This window comes from Anser anser (genome assembly GCF_964211835.1).
Source record: "Anser anser genome assembly, chromosome: Z".
Classification (NCBI taxonomy): Eukaryota; Metazoa; Chordata; class Aves; order Anseriformes; family Anatidae; genus Anser; species Anser anser.
The window spans coordinates 50,217,336-50,241,214 of record NC_139723.1 but is presented as its reverse complement, the minus strand read 5'-3'; the positions used below and the strand labels follow the sequence as shown (position 1 = coordinate 50,241,214).

General features: G+C 37.6%; 1 protein-coding gene across 1 annotated transcript in view; it reads right to left on the bottom strand.

Annotated features, from left to right (window-relative positions):
* Window positions 1-23,879, bottom strand: part of PCSK5 (proprotein convertase subtilisin/kexin type 5) — a gene marked incomplete at its 5' end in the record, with an annotated part of 197,611 nt that overhangs the window by 29,727 nt on the left and 144,005 nt on the right. The window contains 2 exons of the mRNA XM_083817086.1: window positions 813-930; window positions 15,852-15,955. Of these exons, the coding sequence (XP_083673212.1) occupies window positions 813-930; window positions 15,852-15,955 (222 nt within the window). The remainder of the gene's footprint in view (window positions 1-812; window positions 931-15,851; window positions 15,956-23,879) is intronic.

Below are 23,879 nucleotides of genomic sequence, written 5' to 3'. Positions count from 1 at the left end.
GAGGATTAGTGGCCAGCTGAGAATTGTTGGGATTGTCATGGGATCACAGCTGCTTGTTAAGCCCCAGGAAATGCCTGGCATAGCCATAGTCCTTGCTTACGTAATAGCAAGTATTACATGTTATCTGTAGCAAACAGTGGGCAACCAGCATCTGACTCAGCTGGTTTAAATTGGCACAGTGTCCTTGCAGACTATAACAGTTATGGGTCAAGGCTGTCAAGTATATTTGTCAAACAAAAAGTATCCACAATGACCTTAATGCTTTGGAAACATGCCTTGTGTCTGATGCTCTCTGTGTAGTCACAGAGTGCACATACAGAACTTTGCTCTTAAGCCTGGTTCTATGGAAAACCTATCCTAGCAAGCAGACAGCAATTTAGTCTTAGCCTCTAGACAGGCTCTCTTGAGACTGACTGAGAGATACCATCATGTAAGGTTTTAATGACGAGTATTTACCTGTCAGACCCCCAACAGATAAGTTTGTACTCATCTTACAAAGGTGACTGCAGTGCACTCGATTGGACATTATTCTTCTTAGACATTCTTCTACTTCTATACCAGTATTGATCAACATCCAACCTGGCTTGTTTTGTACCTTCAACTTCTGGGGCATTCTTTAAATTAGGGCCTTTTTTCCAATCGCTATGGGGAACAACCTTTATAGACAAATGACCTGTGATCTGTGAAGGTGACAGAGATCCCCAGTGTAGCTTTCAAAATCATACATTAAACACAATGCAAGGGAGGGGTAAATTATACCCAATTTCTTTCCACAAGTTTATGCCAGCAAGAGTTTTGGCAGCGGGTATTACTTGATTTGCCGATCCGTGTTCTCCACACACACATGCTGTGGAGGGACCGTTGTCCACTTTTCTGCCTCTATCACCATTGCTTCAGCATCCATCAGTCCAAATCCATAGAGGTGGCTCACTGCAAGACACAAATAGAACAGTTGCAATTATAGCATAAAACCTTGATTTTCATCATAGGCTAATTCCAGAGAGTCAGATCCTAAAAGAAACTGCTTCTTTACCACCTATCCCTTGCCTTCACAGAAAGCTCAAAAATCTCCTGGCCTGGAAAAATAACGTCTAATTTGTTCACTGAATCTGTTCGCTGCTTTATTAGAGAGACAACAAATGACCAGCACAAAGCATGGACAAGAACTACAGAATGCCAGGCAGTGTAAGTGCCTCGGATTGCTCGTTGTCCACGTGCCCTAATTCAGCCCAGGCCTCTTACATGATGTAATGTTGAAAGGTGTAAAGAAGGTGAGGAGGGCTATCTTTGTTACTCAAATAGCAAGCACATGCATGCACATAAATATTGAAGGTAACTGAGACAGTGTATTTAAGAAAGATAAGGCTGTCTTTTATAGATGTGGTATGCTCTTAACTTTCTTGTGTGTAAGCAGCATGTGGATGGTCTCCTATTCCTGTATGCAGTATGCTTCCCACTGTCCAGCCAACCAGCTAGACCCGACCTTTCCCAAAAGTTGCCTGCATGATGAGGGTGAGAAGCATGGCATCTGAAGTCCAGTGTTTTAAAGGTAATCTTGTTCTTATGCAATGCTTATGTCAGGAAGATTCCTCCCTCTACCTCCTTTTCACATCTGCAGATGAAGGACTGTTAAGTTACTGCTGGAGACAGCTGTTTACATTGTTGCTGCCCTCTGATATTACCTACTGCATGGACTGCACACACACTGGCACTAAGCACTCCACTAGCACCTTGTTAACACTCGTTCCGAGATGTTACTACCTCACCTCTACCTACCCTTCCTTCATGCTATGGAGAACCATCAACGGTTCCCTTGCAAGAAACTTAATGTCTTTAATGCCTGAATGCCCTCTACTGAAAGAAGCAAAATGCTTTAAACCATCAGCTTTTTAGGATACAAAGGACTGAACTTTCAAATGTTCAGCAACAAGACAAGACACTTCCTACAGACTTGTGCCAATCCTGTATCTCTAACTTCTTGCTAATTTTTAAGAGTACTTAACTTCATGTAACTGTTTCAGGCATTCCAGCAACTCACAAAGACTAAGAAGATTCACTTACTGAATCAGCTGTGTTTTGTTTGTTTGCATGTTTGTTTTGTTGCTGGTCCAATCAAAACAGAAGCTTGCAAATGGATGTTGATGAATTAGAAAGAGCTGCTAACTGTGTTGATTTTTTTGTGACAAATTGGTGCTCTTTGTAAAGTCCTGATGGGAGGAGGTGAAAGAAGAAAAGCTACCAGAGGAAGGAGTTTAGATCACAAATAACACTGTATTAATACATCAGTTTCACTTGCTTCCACAGTGCTACCAGAAAACCCTCAGAAAATCCTAAGCACTATTTTAATCAGTAATGTGACAAGGCATGGTGCAATTTTTCCAAGTGCACTTTGCAGAGGCTTTCAGAAAGCAGCCTCCATTTATTGCCAAACCAGAATTCACAGGACTCTCTCCAAAAAAAACCCAACCTTGTCAAACAAGTAACAGTTCAAAGCATGAAAATAATCAGTGCTTAAGGATCCTATCTTCCAAATATGGCAGCATCTAATACTGTCTGGAACTACCAGCCAAAGAGGGTTCCTCAATGGAAAATGGAAAATCCTGTAAGGTGCAATGACTGTAATGAACAGTGTTTTTTTATTGTTTGTTTTTGTTTTTTTTCCTCCTCCTTTTTCCCTCATTCCCAAACTGAAGTGCATATAGCATGGAAATGTTCATTCTGAAAGAACTGAGCACAGCTCTTCTGCCAAAGGAGACAGGTACAATTTTCAGAAATGAAACACAATTACTAAAATATATGAAAATAATTAAATTCAGCCTTCCTTCAGAATGCTGAATTCTCTTTAATATACACCACAAACAAATTGACAGGGAAAAAGATGTCCTATTTTTACATGTGTGTGGAGACATCCAGAAAAAGGGCAAGGAAGGCTTAGATAGAGAAATTGTATTGTGAAGAGGGTTTCTGAGATGGAAATCACCTTGCTTATAAACATCATCTTGTAAAAACTGCATCTGCATGTTTATCTATGGAGTCACTTGTCTATCCTTAGACTGCATCTATTGCTTTGCTATTTGAAATTTTAGTTAATAATCATTGTCTGCTCAGAAGGACAGTGGGAGGAGCAAGAGTATTAACTCATGTGGTCTGTAACAGTAAACAGTTGCTCTGTATAGTACCACATTTTGACAGCGAGGGTTTAAATTTTTATGAATGGAAGGAACCTTTGAGCTAGTCCACAGAAAATACACTTTAATTCCTGAAAGGAAACAATCTACTTCAGTGCTTGGGATGTCTGTAGTGCTGTAAGTTGCTGTGTGTTCAGCCGATATGTTGACCTGAAAGAAGAGACAAACTTCTCCTTAACTCCCTTTGCTCACCCAGAAATGAGGTCAGAAGACCACCTAACAATGCCGCCATGACAGACAGTGAGCTTCTGACTAAAATTTAAAGTGGCTTTTAAGCCAGCAAACACTAGAAATGGCCTTTTAGCCCTGATATGCACATTAAAAAAATAAAACCAAAATCTAGTAAGTGAACTTTCTACCTTTCTAACCCTAAAAATTACTTTCAAGATAGTAGTGCTCATTTTTCATTCAGGAGAATTTTTTTTCACCCGAAGTTATAGGGTTGTGTTAGTTGTCCATGACAATTATGACATTCAATGCCTGAACTCTCTTGCATGAGAACAGAGGTGGGAGTAAAAAGTTTTGCACTTGCTGGCTTTTTTTTTTTTTCCACAGTTAAAACAAAAATACTTTTTTTTTCTTTTTCTTGAAAGGCCTTCCAATTCGAATCAAAACATCCTGACAGTCAGGGGCGCTCCTAAAGCCTTCCATGGCAGAAGCTTCCAGACAGCTAACATTTGGCTGTCTGCAATGTTTGCACTTCAAAGCCCTTGGTCCAGTGGGTTGGTTAGCAGCTGCAGGTACCAGGAGAGGCCCATCATTTTCAAAGACTAAATAATAGCAATTTAAGAAACCATCACAGAGTTAAGAAAAGTAGCTGATCCCCCGTATCTCAGAGAAAAAAGCAGATTTTGTCTCTTACTGCCTTCAAATTGCACCCCTTCATCTGTGTATGTGATGGTACTGCTGTGAACTCAGTGCCAGAGTGCCTCTCCCAGAGGGAAAAAATGACCTTGATGGTCTACAAAGGACCATAAATGTCTTCTGGTAAGCAACTGGAACAGCCATTGATTTGTATGCAAATGGTACTGAGCTCACTTCTATTAACACTGATAGGAAAGCCATATTTGAAAGGTACTGATCACCGCAGAATGAGATAAGGTGACTGCAAGTGCAAAATGCCCCAGGACCTTGCACTGAAGTGCTCTACATTATCACTGCTGTGATTTAGTACTAGGCTTGATTGTTGCTAGGAATCATTGACCATGTTAGAGGGGGTACAGGGCTGTTCTGCAAGAAGATATTTTGCTTTCAGAGATGGAATTGGAATGTGAAACTGGTGTAATGTAAGCTGGTGGTTAAGAAATAGCTCGCTTCTCTTGTTGAACTTGAGGGCTGAGAACTGTGATCTCCTGGTGCTCAAGGTATCGGTGGGCAGAACTATTCTTGAATCCTCTCTCTACTCACACAGCAATGCAAACTGACCTATTTCTATTTTTGCAAAATCACAGTCATGCACAGAGCTTTACAGATGCAGGACTAGTTTCAGAGAAACTCCTGGAACACAAAGTAAATATTGAGTTTTAGCTGATCTCTTTGCTCTTCTTATCATTACAGAAAATAACATTTCCCAGAGCTAAAGTCCATTTATTTATCCGTACAGCAGTTCCTCTATTAGTGCAGCATGAAACCAAGGCCTGCTCAGCTGCTGGATAGACTTCCCCAGCTTTTCATAATCCCTTTGTTTTTGTCTGAATCTGCTATTGAAAATTCAATAACTTTCTTATTTATGTACAAAGAAGATGCAAAGCTACCCCCAAATCTAAAGGCAAAATGTATATCCCACTTGACTGAGAGAAATATGAATGGCTGGAGCTGATAAATCATAACACAGCATCATGCAAACTGCAGGAAACCTGGGCCCAGACACTGATAATACAGCACTTCCAGTGCTTCAGTGTAGCTAAACTTGATTTGTTAGGCTGGAGTTTCATTGCCTGTCATCAAGATCTCTCATCAGTAGCTTAGATGCTAAGCCTTCCTTGTTATTTTGCTCATCTGATGAAAAACAATTTAGAATATTTTCTCCCCACTATAATTTTGTCCTTTAATTTTCTATACCATGAAAGCAGCATCGGAAATATAAGCATTTCGTACACACACATCAAGTACTTAATGATTCTGAAATGTCCATAACTTCAGTTTTTCAAATGAGGATATGCAGCTGTCCTCAGCTAGATTTAGCTATTTGGTATGTAAATTATGGTCTGTTCATTTATGCTACCTTAGGATCTTGCTGCAGACTCATCCAAAAAAAAAGCTGCAAAATAAGAGTCTAAAATGCCCCTTATACTTTGATTTTCTTAAATGTTGCTTAGCAAGACTAGAAGATGTGAGACTCTTACGTTACTTTGATCATATATATCCTTCAAGTCAACATGCAGTAGCATGTCTTTTATGTTTGATAGTTTATTTGCAGATATAAACCTCTAATTCTATATTACTTTAAGTTTCTGTTGTTTGCTTAGTATATTAGAATGCTTCACATTGCAAATGAAAAGAGAGTCTGAATAAAACTAATGGACAAGAAAGGAGAAGTGCTACAATGGGACAATGCTTAAACTATTTTCATTTTGTTTTGTCTTGTATTAACTTGTATTAACTAAAAGAGCATTGATCTTGAATGAGAATTCATCTTGTTTTGGCCATCTCCTTAACTCTAAATTCCCTGGTTTGTGTCAACCTATGACCAGTAATTTGCGATAACTGGATGTGATTTCTGAAACATATAACTGCTTTGCAAGCCAATAACACAGAAGTGCAAGAACATTCTTTTTTACTCTTTGTTATAAAATCAAATCCCTCATGATTTTTACATTAAGTACAAGATTTGAAATTTTATATTTTATAGAGAACCAAACCTTAAATTTTTCTACTTAAGGACAAAACAAATAACAAACCCAGTCCCCCCTTCCTGTATGATTCCCTTAAGTCCAGGTATCTTTAAAGACAGCAGGGATGGAAGAAAATTGAGTTCTTAATCTTACAGTCACACTACAGGAGGAATTAAAGGACAGAAAATTGTCCAATAAATTTGTCTTAAAAGTAGCAGCTACAAAGATGCACAATGAGAAACTGAGGAGACTCTGTTAGTAGACAGAGGATAGCAGAATATGTTGATTAATCTCCTAGTTGTGTTCATGTCGATTACTGATTTTTGTATCAGTACAAATGATTCCACCAATAATATAGTAACTGTGGATCAACTTGACAATTGATTTGCTGCCCCCTCTCCCCAATCCCCTCCACCCCCCCAAAAAAAAAACACACCACAATCACTCCTCTAGATTTTACAGATTTGTCTGATTGAAAGCTCCTATTCACTGATAAGTAAATTATGGACCTCCCAGGAGCACTAGTGGAACAGCTAGTAGAAGCTAAACCTCTTGCAGCCAGTGTACCTTTGTTTCTGTATGCAAATCTGACAGTACATCACCTGCTGAGACTGCTGACACAAAAACCAGACCTAAAATACACAACCTTAAAACATCAGGGAATTAAATCTAAGATCACATTAGTATTCACACTTTGGCAGTATTTACCTGCTTCAGGAATTTAAAACGTGGTTATTAAGCATAGCTACTGGTTGACAAAGAGGACTAAGAGCAAATGGCACTTTTGGGGCACCACTGTCAACCTATACTAATACTTATAGCAAGTACCACCCAAATGTTTCCCTCTCTCATGAATGTTAGCAACCACAAGGCAGAATTCTCTAGTCTTGGGATTCAGCCATCTCACAGTCAGTGGTCAGCACTGGGTACCCCTGGGTACCCAGCATGGCCCTACCAGGTTCTCCCCTGCATACAGCAAGGCCCAGGCAAGTATCTGATTCGCTTCTCAGAGCTTGCTTAAATATGGTTAGATCATGTTAATGTTGTCCTTAGAGCACATGGTATCTACTGTGCCCTGCACATGGGGACATTTTCCCGAGTGTCAAAGTACCCGTGTACTTTGCTGAAAACCTCAGCAGAGTGACCAGGAAGACTGGTTTAATTCTCTGCCTCTAAAGGAGCAGGGTTGTGACAGAAGAGGAAAACTGACTATTGCTGGCTGGTGATGGCTAAGACAGACAAGCTGCTTCTTCTCTGATCAGCATTTGGTCATGAATCATAAAGCCTCTACTGAAGACATTCATTTATATTGCCTAAAATGTGCCAGCTTACGTGAATAGAATAAATCTAAGGATTATGTGCATTTAGAAGGGGGAAAAAAAGTTTGCTGAAATAAAGTTGGCTAGGGACCACCTACAGTAAAAGAAACTATATCTTTCTAACTCAGTGATAGTCTTTTTTATGTAATGTTTTCTTCTGAAAGGCACGAGGATCCATTTGCAAAACATGGCAGCTTGCAAGTTTTCTTTAAACAAAACAAATTAGTTTGGGATTGCACCATGGAATACTTTTTAAGAAAATGTATTAGTTTCCTTTATTAGGAGCAAATTTACCCTCAGAGGTACATTTAGGATTCCCCAATAACTTAATAAAAGCAGCCAAATGTCATTTTACTCTATCAAACAATAAAAACACATTTTGGTAAGAGCTGCTATGCTAGGCTGTGTGTCAGAACAGATGATGACAGATAAGGTAAAGAGACTGTAAGAGGAAATGCTGACAGACTGTTAGCAGGAGACACAAAGAGAGCAATTCTGTGCTGCCAGGTGTATCAGACACATGGTGCAGAACATCCTCCTCCTTGTTCTGTCTTGCACAGCGGCTGTGTCTGTTCTGAAGTATTGGTGCTCCAGAGGGACATTTAAACTCAAACTCATTCCTGACTAAGCATAGGGCTGCAGCAGATTTCAGCAGAGGAAGGACACACACAAATGTGCAGAGTTTTATTGAAGTATATTGCAAATTATTTAATAACAATGATGGTGATTTTTCTAACTTGAACAACACTAACTTCACCCCAAAGCAGCGAAAATACTAATTTGCTAAGAAGACTTCACATGGTCACTATAGAAATATGTGGTAGGTTTTGATCAATAACCCAAAGCAAAAGGAAGTTAAACGTTAAGCCAATTTTATGCACATTTCTGGATCAGTAGCACTGGTAATAGGCCTTGTGGGTGAATTTCTGTATCTGTTGAGTTAAAAGCAGCACTGATGAGCTGATTTTTCCAGAGAGAAAAAATGCTGTAGTTACACACAGCTTCAGACATCTAACTGATCTCAGTTGTCCTACGGTAGCATGCATCTTTCCCTATTAATACTACATGTTCTAGATCCTACTAAGATGCTCTAGATGCTTAAAAGACCAGGTAGCAGATGGCGTGAACTGCTTCCTAACCAGCCTGAATCCTTGGCCCACTGAAGTAGAGACACTCTGATAATAAACAACTGCCAGTTTTATCGTTATAGCAGAACACTGAAGCAATGCAGCAGCAATGAAGAGCTTTGGTGATCCCAAAGGCAAGTGTTGTTCTTAAAAAAAGATAGAATTACCCCATGCATAAGATGTTTACCACTGCCATGGATGTAATACAAGTACAGCTAGACTATTATCTGGAACATCCTCACAAATGTTCTGTTTCAACAATTAGCATGTAAATGGTTCATGCAACTGCATATAACTTTTAGGGGTTTTCTTTTAAAATGCAGTCTTCATTGTATATAAGTGTTCTACTCTGAAGAATTGTATCAGTTTATCATTCACTTATTAAATTCATAGGTCATGGCTCTTCTTTCTTAAGACTGTAAAATGGAAATCTATACTTCAAATTAAGTGGTAGACTCTTAGGTTATGAGTCCTTAGGGGAAGACTTTGTTCCTCTATTCTCCCTACCTCCCTGTCCCCCAAACCTTTCCAGAGTTTTGCTAAAGGTCTGAGTTGGGCTTGCTGAAAGAAAATAACATCAAAAGTTATAATTCCCATGGTATACATCCTGTTAGTGCTGACAGTCCACTTTGCAATGTCTGGAATATTAGGAGTTGCAGAGTATAGTAGTTGTACATAGCTTGGTATCTAGGACAGATGGACATCAAGTCTGTCAGTTGTTCAGCAGAGGTACTATCTTTTAAAATTCTTTGTCTATTGAGCTGATCATGGATTGGTGACAATTCTGAGTGCTATTATAATAGAAATTTAAAGCCTAATTTTGCTTTTTGCCTGCTGTTACTCCTGTTTTAGAACCATTTCATTTACATTTTAAAATAGGTGTAAATTGGACTCACAATATATGATTCCAGGAAAGCAACCAACTGTAACACAAAATGTCAATCTACTTTTTCTTTATGTATCCCAGCACAGGCCTGAAGTTTCTGATTATATTCTATTTTAAATTCACAGTTCCTTTCCTTGCTTTTCAGAGCCAGCAGGGAACAGAGTGCTTCAGAGCAGATGAGTAATGAGAAGCTTTGACAATGAAGAGTTTGAGGTTGGGAGAAGTAATGACACCTCCCTGGCTTCTCTCAGAGATTCCTTCTCCTACTTTGTACTTCTCCATCTCTGGAACTATACAGATGTATTTCTGATTTTACGCATCTTTCAACTGAAAGCAACATTGGGTGGATCTCACTTTGTGCTAGGTAAAAAATAATATATCCAACAACTGTGACTGAGGCTGCAGAATCCAATATATTTTCCAGCTACCTTCCCCAAATCCCAAAGAGGTCTTTTAGGTCTCACTCAAGACCAGCATAGTTTGGATACACTGCTATTTGTTTGGGTCTAACATATGAAATACCGAAACATTCCTAATGCAATTTGAATATTACATTTTCAAAAACATTATTTGTAGCTGCCAGCTGAACTGTTACATGTGGAAAGGAAACAAAAGCCATCATTAAAAGTTGCAGTGACCATTAAATAAAAAGCATGAATCATTTTAAACTTGCTGCTAAAAAAACAAAAAACATTTTTTTATGCTCTTTTTCCTCCACCATCTTCATTTCCAAATCCCACCACCCCATATCTTCTCTAACGACAGCAATGGTCTTTGTTAGAAGTCATGATAAACTTTATAGTATTGACCTCGTGATTCCTGTGATATTTAAAGATGGCTGTGGGATTCCTGAGGGCACAGACCTTTTTCTATCTTACATATTCTGTCTGCTGGGGTGACACTTCTGCTCGCTGTTAGACTAGCTATTAATTTTAATTCCCTTTTGCTAAACTAAATGGTGTCCTGATGACAAACAACCTCCAAGCATGGCAAAAAGCATTCAAATGAATGTAAACAGTTCAACTAATGCAATACTAATGCCTGTCTATGTAGGTAAGTGCTAGTCTTTCTCTCAGACGTTACATCTGCCTTTGCTGAAGACTAGGTCATATACATGTAAGATAAGGCTAGATTGTCTTTCTGAACACACATTTGTTTTTCCAGAACTCTTGCTCTCAGCTGCCTATTCAAGATTCTGGTTTGTGGAACCCTTTGTAAATGGTATGTTATATTTTTGTTTCCATTCAACAATATTAAAATCCTGTGGCTTAATGACTGGTAAATAGGACTCTAGGTGTCAGGTTCTTCTGATGTTACCTTTACACTAGTAGTTTAGAGAATGGCAGTACTGAGCTGGAGCTTTTTTCAAGAACTAATGCATTTGGATGCAAAATCTGACTTAACGGGATTCCCTGTGTGGTGGATAGTTGCAGAAATACATCTGCGGTGCCTTGGCAATGAAGCCATGGGCCTCTGGAGAGGAGCAGGTGGTCAGAAGACAAGGTGCTAAGGGTATTCCTGGTGAGGAAACAGGTGCCTTGAGCCAACAGAGCCCTCGGAGAGCATGATAAACACGTCACATGTGAGAGAGTTTGCATTTGCCCATGCTCCTCAGCAGGTTGAGCAGGTAATTTACTGACAGCATTCTAAGCTGTCAACCTGAAAATATTGGCTTTATCTTTTGAAAGATTAAAAAAAAAAAAAAAAGAAATCATTAGTCTAGCTTGCATAGGATATAGTCTTCTTCATTCCTACAAAGTAAGACCAATGCAATTTCATGTGTTTGTTGTCAGATTGCCATACCACCCCAACCTGGGCCCTTACAACAGCCAAACTCAAAGCCCATGTTCGGCATGCTCCATGCACCATGTGTATGGTGTTATGGCTGGGTAGGAGTTGCTATTGGCTACTAATGCCGTATGTAAATGTCAGCTGGCAGCTGTAAGACTGAAGGCCTTTTGATAGATGAATGGCTTTGATTGGTTGACATACCAGCTCATGAAATGCTTTCTGTTTTTCAAAGTCTTAAGCCAGCTTCTAACAATGATTTCAAAATATAATTTAAAAAATATTTAAAATATGCAGCAGGGTATTTATGAATAGCTTGTCTTCTCTGAAATATGCATACTGTTGTGAAGACTTTCTCACACAAATCTGAATTTCAGCTTGGTTACTCATCATCCTACAACAATTCAAATCTGGGCAGTCATAGGAACACAGATAGTCTCATCTCTTCCTCATTCTCAGCACTGGTAGTGCCCTGCTCACAACAAGAATGATGACTAGTTTTATTAAAATTTATAATTAAACAATTATATTAAAAGGCCATAAACCATTAAGTGAGCACTTTCCTAAAGCAGCAGAAACTTTGATTAATCTAAAATCTAAATGGATGAGACTTATCTCTACTAGTCTGTCACTCCCTGGCACAAGAGATAACTCAGTTTCTGTAGAAGGGTAACTCCACTGGGCTGGGGAATGGCCCAAAATGAAAAAAAAAAGGGTCTAGAGTTTTGATTTTCCTTTATCTTTCAGTAGCGTTTTATTTCACTGTACTGAAATGTTATTATCCATACTTTAGAGCCATGAAGACTGAAGGATGTTCTCTAAAAATCTCCCCGCAAATTTGTGCTATTCCTTCACTCCAAATGGTCTGTTTCCCCAGAGACAGTATTTGACAGTATTTGGAGCTTCTCTTACATATAAAGAATTGTTCGGATGATTTGATCATTGTTCATAGAATTGCAGTGTTTCATTCTGTATTTTTCAACCTAGAGACAAGTTGGCATTAACACAGCATTCCCTTTTTATGAATGCATTTGCATGCTCTGTTGTTGACCAAACAATAGACACAACAAGGAGCCTTTGCATACCGATCTGCCATAGCAAAACCAGACCAAATATTTTGGTATCTTCACAAAAACAGATGTTCTCTAGTATTTTTGCATATAATCAGTTAATTAACTGTTTTAGTTATAAAAAGTAAATCTGATTTTGAAGTGAAATAGACCATTATGTATCTCTATCTAGTGACAAATATTACATACAACTGACTAGACCAGAGAATACTCCAAAATAAGTATCCAAGTCTTTCTTCTTAAGCCTGCTAGGTAATAGGTTCCTGAGTAAAGATGCATGCAGGTTGGCACCAAAACAATAATAAAAAAAATTACCAAGAAAAAATTCCTACACAGTTCTGGCTTAATTCTATTGACATGCATTTAATGAATGCTGTTTACTTGCCAGAAAACTAAACAAATATGGGCATTGCTTTAGCAAATCGACTGGCTGGCTCAAGTGCTTTTCATGAATTAATCTTTCTTTTTATGAATGTAAGATGTAAAAAAACAGAGATCTTGCAACCAATAATGATTGCTCCTTCTGTGTGTTCTGCAATGGAGAAGCACTGCAAGGGACTACAGCGAGGGACAGTGTTGCCATGCAGCCCAGCAAAGCAGTCCACTGAAAAGCATGCTGACCCACTTTCAACTACCAGCTCTTGCTGACCCTTTGTTGAGAGAGAGGTTCTTCCAAGTTTTTGTTGTTTTTACCCTTTCAGCTCTTCTTTCTAAAGGAGCAAGCCAGTCCTTCTCTTTCTCTTCATTTTTTTCTTTCTTTTCCAGACGCATAGAAGAAAGGCAGATTGTTTCTTGTGACTGCCTTTACTTTAGTTAATTTAGAAAAAATCTTCCACCCCTTCTCCTGTTAAGAACATGCCCTGGAACAAATATGGATCTTGCCATCAACAAAATTATGATACAATTCCTTGAGGAACTCAGTCTGATCAGAGTAATTCATCTATGAAAAACCATACTTTAATTGTTACTCTTGGCAACAGTGAAGGATAATAGTGTAATATTATACTAAATATTGCCACGTGCAGTAGTAAAAAAACTGTTTCAGCCTTTCCAGCAGCGGTGTGCAAACCCCCTTTTGAGTTCAGGTTTGGATGTTGTGATTTAATCTAAATCTTTTGCTTCTCCTTCTTCCAAAAGCAACAGAGGTTTAAAGAGAGCTGGATTTTATTGGAACCATTTGCTCAGCCTAAGTTGCCAAAATAATTTAGTTAAAACTGGTGCTTTTATTTGGGTTAAAGTTGATTCCTGAGCTCCACAGAGGTCGAGGCACTCCGTTTGTCTTCCTCTTTTTCAATTCCACCATGGAGTCTACAGCAGAGCTCTGCCAGGTCAAGTTGTATTTCCTGAGTCCCAGTCACCCATCTGAGCTTACCTATGTTCATGATTTTGCAAAAGTGGAGCAGAAAACTTTTTCAGCCCTTTTCCTCACAATTTATCTGCTACAATACATAGAAAAATGTGTGGATCGAAGGATTCAGAATAAGCAGGCACTAGTGGTGTAAGAGTGCAAACCCTGCTGCCACTGCTGCTACTGCTGGTGCATTAGTGTGACTTCTCCTTAGCTAATGAGTGACAGCTGCTGTGAAATGCCTTACAGGGTATTTGGCTCTCTTGGGCAACAAGTGGAAAAATATAAAAATATAGAACTTTGGAAGTGAGCTGGGGGAAAAAACATTCTATTTTATGCTACTTGAAAAGCATTGTTTGAATTTCAGATAGTTCCAACAAAATGATAATACAGTCACAAAGTCCTGCCAAAACTTTTTAAATCCTGGGATATGTTTCACAATAACAAATACTGTAATGTTATTGCAATTAAGGAAGTATCTATTTCTCACTGTATGCGTTTCTGCATGTGGGCATGAGCTTGTTGTAAATGGGACAAAAGCAGGCTCTTGAATGTCAGAACCTTTGCATGGTGAGGGGGCTGGAGTCAAATACCCATTTAAAACTATCGTCTGTAGTTAGAGTCTGGTTTGGATCCAAAAATGAAAACTTTTTTTTTTTTTGGTTCCTATTCAGTTGCAGAAGAAATGTCATAGGTCAGAACGATATATTAAGGATGCTCTATGGTAGCAGTGACTTGTTCTGGAATAGATTAATGCTAGGCTTCAGTTTTAAAGTGAAACCAGGGTAAAGATTTGATGGTTCTTTATTACCTTTTTTTTTTTTTTTTTTCAGGAGATCCTAGCACAAAACAGTTCAAATCTCAAGACTTCTACTCATCTTAAAAGAAGTACTGCTGTCTTGGGTGGAATTCCCATAAAAAAGAACCAGAAATAAGCCCTTCAGGTTGTTGGTATTATTTTTTTTTTTTTTAAAGCAATCCAGACTGAAAGCAGTAGGAGTTTAGTGAATGGAAATCAGAAGCCAATGCATGTTGAAATACAACACTGGAGGGATTAAAGGGCCAGTTTTAATCCACCTTGCAAATGTATTTATTATTTAGTTGATCAACCGAGAAAGCCAGTCCTTATCCTTGACTACATCAAGAATGGCCAGCAGGTCAAAGAAGGCAATTCTCCACCTCTACACCACTATTTTTAGACCCCACCTGGAGTAGTGCATTCAGCTGTGGGACTCCCAGCATAAGAAAGACATGGACTTGTAAGTGCAGGTCCAGAGGAGGGGCACAAAGATGATCAGAGAGATGGAGACCATCCCCTATGAAGAGACACTCAGAGAGTTGGGGTTGTTCAGTCTGGAGCAAAGAAGGCCCTGGGGGGACCCGATAGTGCCCTTCCAGTACTTAAAGGGGGCCTGCGGGAAAGATTGTGAGGGACTCTTTACCAGGGTGTGTAGTGATGGGACAAACTAAAAGAAAGTAGCTTCAGATTAGATGAAAAGAAAGAATTTTTTACTCTGAGGATTGTTAGATAATGGAACAGGTTGCCCAGAGAAGCTGTGGATGCCCCATCCCTGGAAATGTTTGAGGCCAGGTTGGATGGGGCTTTTAGCAACCTGATTTAGTGGGAGGTGTCCCTGCCCATGGCAGGGGAGATTGGAACTAGATGATCTTTAAAGGTGCCTTCCAGCCCAAACCATTCTATAATTCTATGATTCTACACTTCTATGATTCTGTGATTGAAGAGTACGATTTTTGTCCAGTTACAAATACTAATAGTTCTGCATTTAATATTATCTTAAATCATATAAAAAATGTAAATATAAATAATGTAGAGTGAATAATATAAATCAGAAACTTAAAGATAGTGTTTCACCATTTTTAATCAAAGCATTTAATGTTATTTTGCCATTTTAAAATTGTAAACAATCCTAAATGAGAACACGGTCTGCATCCAGTAACTGCTGTAACTTCACTTTATTTTATCAGAATACTGTCTATATGAGGAAAAATTTTAAAACACCTGATTTACTAAATTTTCTCTTAGCAGTGCACAAAATAGGGCTGAAAGGGACTAATTGGATCTGGCCAATGCATTTTGTAGCTGCCATTTTTTATTTTAGTAATTTTAAGAGCTTTCCTTTATAAAAAAGAAGATAGGACCCCTAAGCTTGAGCCTGTAAAGTCTCAAAGCTATGCACAACACAACAAACAAATTACTTGAAATTGGTTCTTCTTCATAAATGTCAAATAAGATGTTGTCTCTGATGGCAAACAAGAAAGAAAGTTCTCACCCTTATAACCAGCTGCATTGGTTTTCCAGTCGTTAGCATTCAGATGTCCTGCACGAGAAGTCCTGACAATAATATGCTGTATGTCTCTCCATGTCAGAAATGGACTAGAAAAAAGGGGAAACATATAGTCACAGATTAGATATATTTTATTGGAATGGAGGAATACGAGTCACGAAAGCTAAAAAATATCCAAAACCAAAACAACCCTCACTTCTCTTCCCTGCTCTCCTTTTCCCCATTCAAAATAGCATTTCCTAATCTTACAGAATTACTACATGAAATTATTTATACAGCTAGGAGGCTTGCATTAAGCAGACTATAAAGATATATGATACTCCATTGCACAAACTTCTAGTGTTTTGCTAAGTAAGGGAAGATGAAGGAGTACATTTCATCCAGACTTAATTTGTATGACCACCAACCACCACTGTATGTTATGTACCTTGGCTAGTATAAAGGAAAAAAAAAAAAAAGCAAAATGTTGGCTCACTGAAAAGTTTTACTAAATCTTAATAACTGTGTGCTCAAGCTGTCAGTTTCCTTAGACTTGCAGCTCTGACTGAAACTATTTCACATGCTCTGTTATTCGTTTGACTGTTATTTGCCTGGTCTTGGTATTCAGTGAGGCTCCATGGGTACTCTTCAAAGATGACCAAACAAACAGCACAGTCTCTACATAGCTATAGAGCAAGTGCCTGATGACACAGAGTTGTATACCTTTAACACAGTTTTAATAACCTGACCACTGCAATGGTGAAAGAAGATGCCATTTTCATTCTCATTATGAAAATAATATCCATTTATCTTGTATGAATGGAGGAAATCTAGGGAGTGTAGTGTTCTTGTTGCTCTTAGATCCACGTCAAGGAGTATTTCTTCTCTTAGGAGATCATTTAAAGGAGCATGATCATCATAGGGGTATTTTTTCTTCTCATTTCTGTTTGTTCTGTTTTCATTTAAAAACGTGGTTAAGTAGAGAGAATGAAAAAGTGAGTAATTAAATAACAAAGAGAAAGTACTGCAGCACAGAACACTAGTCAAGTATCATTCTCAGAGAATCATTATTTACCCTTACTCATTAGCACAACTCCACTCTGTTGTAATAATGAAGACAGATCAGCACTAGGCAGTCATTGAAAACCTGGGAAACCTCAGTTCCTTAACACATGCTCTGTGTTTCTCTGACCAAGAAGTAACCCGGCCTGGCAGACAAGTGACTTATTCTCAGCACTTATATTTAAGGCTTGATGAGGAATGCTTGTGCTCTGCTTGCACTTGCAGGTAGAAGCTAGAAAAAAGGAACAGTCAAATGAGTGTGGGAAAGCTCAACCCATGAGTGATTGTGAGTGGGTCACTTTTTGGGGTAGGTAGGACATTTCTATCACATGGAGTTACCCTTTCCTTTATATCAACATATAGTTGAATTCCTAGAAATTTCGATGACAGATTTCTTCGGAAAGCAGACACGGGGTAACAACAAATATGCAGAAATATTTTATTCTTCTGTATTGAAATACACAGAAAAATCTCACTCTGCTCTCCATCTGAGGTACATAAATGAATGTTGTGTGGGTTGTCATACCATTCACAGTGTTTCACATATTCCAGTACTTGTTATCTCAAAATAATACTCTTTTCAAAATACTTGAGTAATCAATGCGGTATGGCACTTAACTATAGACGAAGAAGCTTGCTTATCATGTGAGCTGAAGTCAAGCTATTAAGAAGCAATCAGTGAATACATGTGATAACCTATTAAAAAATGTGTACTTAATTTTCATCCAAACTGCATCCATTTAGATTTTCACGTGATATATTTCAGCTTCAACAAGCTGTACCTTTAGCAGAAGGTAGTAGGGAAACAGAAGTTACTGCAAACCTGCAGCATACTTGTTTATAGAAAAACTAGCGCCTATCCTATCCACATACAGACATATATTGATGTGTACTAACTACTGGGAGTTCACCATTCTGGGTAGAACTACCGAAAATGAAAATCAATTACCTTTCAGAACCATGGTCCATAACTCTGTATAATAGATAAAAACTTGGGATGTCAAGGCCATTCACTCACATAGAACTTATTCTTACACATTCTAAGTTCCAACAGTCTTATAATTCATAAACCTGAAAACAAGTTGAAATTGCCTAAAAATGTCAGACATTTTATTCAAAGTTGTAAGGAATAATCCAAAGACAGGCACAAAATCATTTACCCATACATTTTTTTCCTGTTTATTTTGCAGTAATATGATTTTATTTCTGGGTATATCTTTTCTATTACAGGACATTTCCCAGTGTGTGTGTGTAAACCATGGGTATGCTAATGTAAAATAGCACCTTTCTGCTTACAGAAGGGACACCACAGTATTTTTCTAGAGTCAACACAGAAAGTCCTTTTCATGCTTGCCATTAGAAGAGGAAAGAGATGGAATAATCTAAAGACAGATGATGATTTTTAAGTGAACCTCTTATTGACTGTAGACAGATTTTTCTGTAATTTTTTCAAAGCTGTATTAATTCGTCATCATTTAAATTCTCTATTTATTTATTATTTGTTTATTTATTTATTTATACGGGACACAACTGTGTTCCTGTGCTTAAATTATTCTGTTGTTTTTAAGAACAGCCGATGCCTTCTGCCCCTAAGCATTCACTAAAACATTAATATGCTCATAGATGCAGGTTTTTTAAAAAAATTTTTAAAGTAGAATTTCTCACGATAGACAGTTGGACTAGATGGCTGTAGTTGTTTATTCAGCTGAACTGGTAAGAATGAATGCAAAGAAAAAAAAGTCATGGAATGTAATGAGCATTCAGGGTTTGTAAGATAGGGTATGCTTGGACAGTCACGTAACATGCTTCAAGAAAAAGAATCAATATGATTTTGTACCAGCTCAGGAATTTCACTAGGAGGCTGTGTAAAGTCTTAGAAAAACATGTTTCAGGCCGTCAGGAAGACCTCCAGGAATCCCATGAGCTGCATTCTTTATAAACTGGAATCTAAACAATCTGTTGTTCCATAAAGCAAACCGTCCATGCTACTGGTGAAAAATAAGGCACTAAAATACTGCTCTCAACTTTAAAAGGAGACATTCAAGATACAGCACCCTCAGCTGATTATTTAAAGTGGAATGATGAAGCTAGTGGTGGTGGATCCATCTGTCTTCAGACAAACAATTTGAGGCTACAGTGGACTTCACTTGATGACATTAACCTTTCACAAATTGGAATTGCTTGCTCAGTCAGAAAATGAGATTATGTCTTAAAATTATGGTTTACTTTTAAAAACATAAATCATGGCAAATCTCAAAAACCGAGCCATTCACTGTTGTATCTACATAATCACGTAACCATAAAAAGTTATGTAACATTTTCTGTGGCAGAAAACCTGTGACCGAAGTTCCAATTTCCAGGACACAGCAATATACATAGCCAAATCAGTCTGTCTGTTGTACAACTTCCACATAATTTGATTACTGTAAAAGTCATAAAATTTTATGTTTTCTTCTTAGTGAATGACATTTTGGGCATATGTATATCAAAGAGATTTAACAGCATAAGAACAATATTCAAATCAATTTCTGTAACACACTACAGAACCTTCACTATACTAAAAATTGAGCTATTGCCAGTTAGAAATTTTTTCTCTATAATAGACACCTCATTTGAACCAAAATAGGTCTGCAATTGTTTGACTTTTTTTTTTTTTTTCTTCAGAAACTTCAACCAAAAGAAAAAGGAAGAAAGAAATTGGAATGATGTCAAAATAGCAGTTCATTTGGAGAAAGAAGAGGGATTTTTTTTTTAAATTTTTTTTTTTTTTTAGACAAGACAGTCTAGCAGCCAATTTTGAAGCATCTGGAAAAATCACAGATTTTTCAAAAATTGAAGGTAAGTGAGTAAACAGTTGTTTGCTAGCCACGTGGGCCCCAGATCCAGACAAGATGTCATGGATGTTAATAGATTTACCACTTGATTTATTTCATAAGAATTAATGACTAAATATCTTGAAATGAACAAATGCATGAACAAGAACAGTACTAACTCTACTTGATAGTGGACTGATTTCAAAAACCGGTCAATTTCCTTCCAGAAAAAAAAAAAAAAAATCATGTCTCATCTGAACTTGCCTTGGGATTACACATACCAGACAATACTCAAAATCAAACCAGAATAAGCAGAAGTGAGAACACTTACATACAAAAATACTTGTACAGCAGCCAAAAAATAATGAATGTTGTGTCCTTAACCGACTATTTATACTCTAAGGTACAGCCCTTTTCTTTCAAGCTTCTCAAAATGTTTATAAAACAAGGTAAATGGGAAAAAAATGAAACAGGACAAGTATATAATCACATTATATTACAGTAATATTCATTTGAGATTTAACTGTATCTTTAAACAGGAACAAATATCATTATTCAGACTGCTTAGAAATAGTAGGCCATCATTTTTGGACAGATTTGATTTCTTCATTCCACAAGTAGTCTCCCTAGTGACAATTGGACTAATCTTGGAAAAAGTAAAATATTCAGGCTCTTTTTGCATAATGACACAGTGCCAAAAATAACAGTTCAGAATAAATAATTGGTGCAAGAGAGTAATTAGTAAAAATATCACTCAATATAATGCTGATAGAAATGGGGTGAAGATGCTGTTTGCCTTTTTAGCAATATGATAGGGTTAGCAAGATGAATAATGATTGCTGTATTATCTTAATAACCTGAATTTTGAATGTGACACAGGTGTCCTATCCAGAAAAGATATTTCTTGCCAAAACAGCGGAGGCTTAGGTGTCAAGGAAATCAAGGAATCAAGGAAAACAAACAAACAAACAAACAACAACAAAAAACACTTTATCATGGGGTAGATTCAGAAAAATGATCATCTTTCAATTTATAGCTATCAAATAACCTCTTTGGGAAATCTTCGCTATGACAGAACAGACATGGGTAATTACTGCTATAAACCACCCAAAAAAGAGTCTCTGTGCCCTAGACGTCTTGTAGAGCAGTAGGAAATCATTTTCATCATGGATATTTGCATAATGCCAGCCTTAAGGGCCTTATGATAAATCTATAAACAAAACATAAGAAATGCTTTCTTGGTTTATTCACACATTCCCATTACTTACAAATCCGCCAAATTGTCCCATGATATCTACAACCCTATTACCCATCCTAATGACTCCTATTTATAGCCCCATGGACAGGAATATTAGCTGTGCTAATGGGCGTCATTCCTCTTTCCCAGGTTGCACAAAGTGTGAGTGTGAAGATGCCAGATGCAATACAGAATTTTAAGATGGATGAGACATGAAGACTGCCTCTAATTGTGGTGCTTATCCTGTGCTTAGGTGTCTAAACAGTATACACCATAACCATTTAATTCCTGAAAATTGGAAGATAAAAAACATGGAGCTCAGTGCTTAACAATCCAGTTGCACATACACAGGACACACAAAATACATGCTTTGGACATGTCTGACACTCCCAGGGGTTCTAATTACCATGTACTCTCTAAATAATTCCATTGAATGTCTGCTAGAAGAGAAAAGGTTATCATGTGTTTGCTGATCAACATGTAGCTCTTTCCCTGTAAATATATATAAATTTTCTGCTCTAGTGGTCTTTTCTTTACCTGACCAGGTAAACCAACATTTATTGATTTAGTATATCAAACAAAACTTTATTTTACTTGGTTGCTGTGAAGTTAGCTGTCAGTTCTCTGCTTACAGCTGCTTTCTGGGTATCAGAATGGCGTATCAAATATTTATAATTTCTCCTACTAATTTCTGATTCACATTTAGTTTCATCCAATGAAATCCCTTTGAAAGAAAGCCAGAACAAACTCAAGCCTGGCTAAAGATGAAACTTCCTTAAAAAAATGAAAGACAACCAAAAATACCATAAGTCTAAACAATTAAAATAGCATTAAATGGCATACACAACAGATCTCTGTATACAGCAATGTGCAGTTACTGAAATTTTGGGAAATGCTTTTGTAGGGTCAAAATTGCTGTCAGTAGCCTCTTACATTAATTGTCATATTCCTCCTCTTTTTCCATCAATACCTTAGCTTAAGCACTGGACAAAGAAGAACAAAGCATGTCTGAAAACTAAGTGCTTACTGAAACTCATTAAAAACACATAATTTAAACCAACTGCATTCTGAAGTGTCCTGACATTTGCCAAGTTTTATTGTTGAAAGACACGCCAGATCTATCCATTTCAACAGCAACTATCTTCAGTAATTTTAAATATACTAAACTTAAATATCTCATGCTCCCAAGTCCTACATGAGAAGGTTTCTGTTTAAAGCTAAAGCTTTTTTGAAGATCTTTTCAAGGTAGGGGCATTTGCCTTCACAAGATCATCTTTACCTGTTTATGTCTGGCTTTATAACATTCACTTTCTATTAGTGAAGCGTCTTCACAGTTTCAGAGAGTATCGTTTCTACTAGACAGAGAAAAGTGCTAACTAGAAAACAATCAATGGCCCAACTGTAAGGTCGATAATGATGACTTTCTGAGAAGAAATCTCTTAAGACTGCAGGGAGACTGTAATCTAGCAAATCTGTTCTTCTTCCACCTTCCATGTTTTCCTTTTGCTGTAAGGACACAGGCAGGGAAAAACAGAAGGGCTCCATGCTCTCAGGATCAGTATCTGGATGGCCAGTAGCAGCCTGAACAGCAAATTCAGAGACAACCCTAAGCTGAGGCTGGGGAACACTTAGCGAACCAAGAAACTACAGGGAACGGAGCTGCCAAACTCTTAAAACAGAGAGCATGCCAACTGAGATTTTTCAAAAGCTTATAAAAGCAAAAGGCATTGCCTTGGCACCAGAACAATGGCTATCCACTCGGTCTATTTCTAGCTGTCGCTGCAAAGTGTAGACAGTGAAACTCAACGAAAAATTTATAAACAATCACAAACACTTTTACTTTAACATTGACTTAGTTTGAGAAATGTCTGGATGGAATTTTCTTAAAACTTTTTCTAAAGAAAGTTACACGGAAAATTTCAGACCAAACAATTATTCTTTGGCAAAGTTATACATAACTGAAAACGGGACCTTAAAATGGCAAACTCTGGGCAACCTGAACTCGGGGAAATACTTCCAATTCAACCTCTACATAATAACTAGAATTGCAGAAGTGGCACATGTGGTTAAAGCTCAAGAGAAACGCAGGTTCTAACCACAGCATTTATTTTAGTTTACATTTTTCAAATACTCCACCATTAAGAGCAATACTTTAAATTTACTCCAAAAAAGCAAAGATTCACAAAAAGATTTCTAACTTACACACTCAAACATTCCCTTTTATAATAGTCAGTTAGTCAAAGAAGCTAAGGCTGATGGACTTAAATGATAACTTCTCTTACATGGGAATCCTACATACAGGTCACTTGACAGTACTTCTACAGTTTGCCTCAACTGTCAGAATCACCTTTAGCCTCTGACTATAGTTATGAACAAAATCCTCATAACTCTGATGACACAGAAACATCTTTTCTCTACCCAGAACTGCCTTCTCGAGACGTTATATTGCTTTTCTCCTTTGCTGATGCGGTCTGAAAGAAAATTAATGAATATGGGAAGTAGTGCAAGTATCTGATCAGTTTTCAGAAATCCAAAGTCTCTTTCTCTGGCACTTCTGAATGCTGCAATGTGAACTCCATTTTCTTTTCATCTTAGTGATTATGCTCAGTTTTACCTTACTTTTAGAAGAATAAAGTGCAATGTCACTTTTCTGAATTGATCAGTGGTATCAGAATTCACTGAAAATCTTTATCTTTTCCTAACCCTGCCTTGTTCTAGCCTTGGCTTCATATAACTAAAGACAAATGAAACATGTAGGTTATATGAAGAGAACCATGGGAGAAGGCACAGAATCTCTCCAGATCTATACCACTGAGAAAATGTAAAAATATAGCAGATTAATACTTGCATTTCAGTTGCAATTTCTTACATAACTGCAGTTTATTTATCATGTACCAGAAAACATGCATTGGCTTTTAGGCA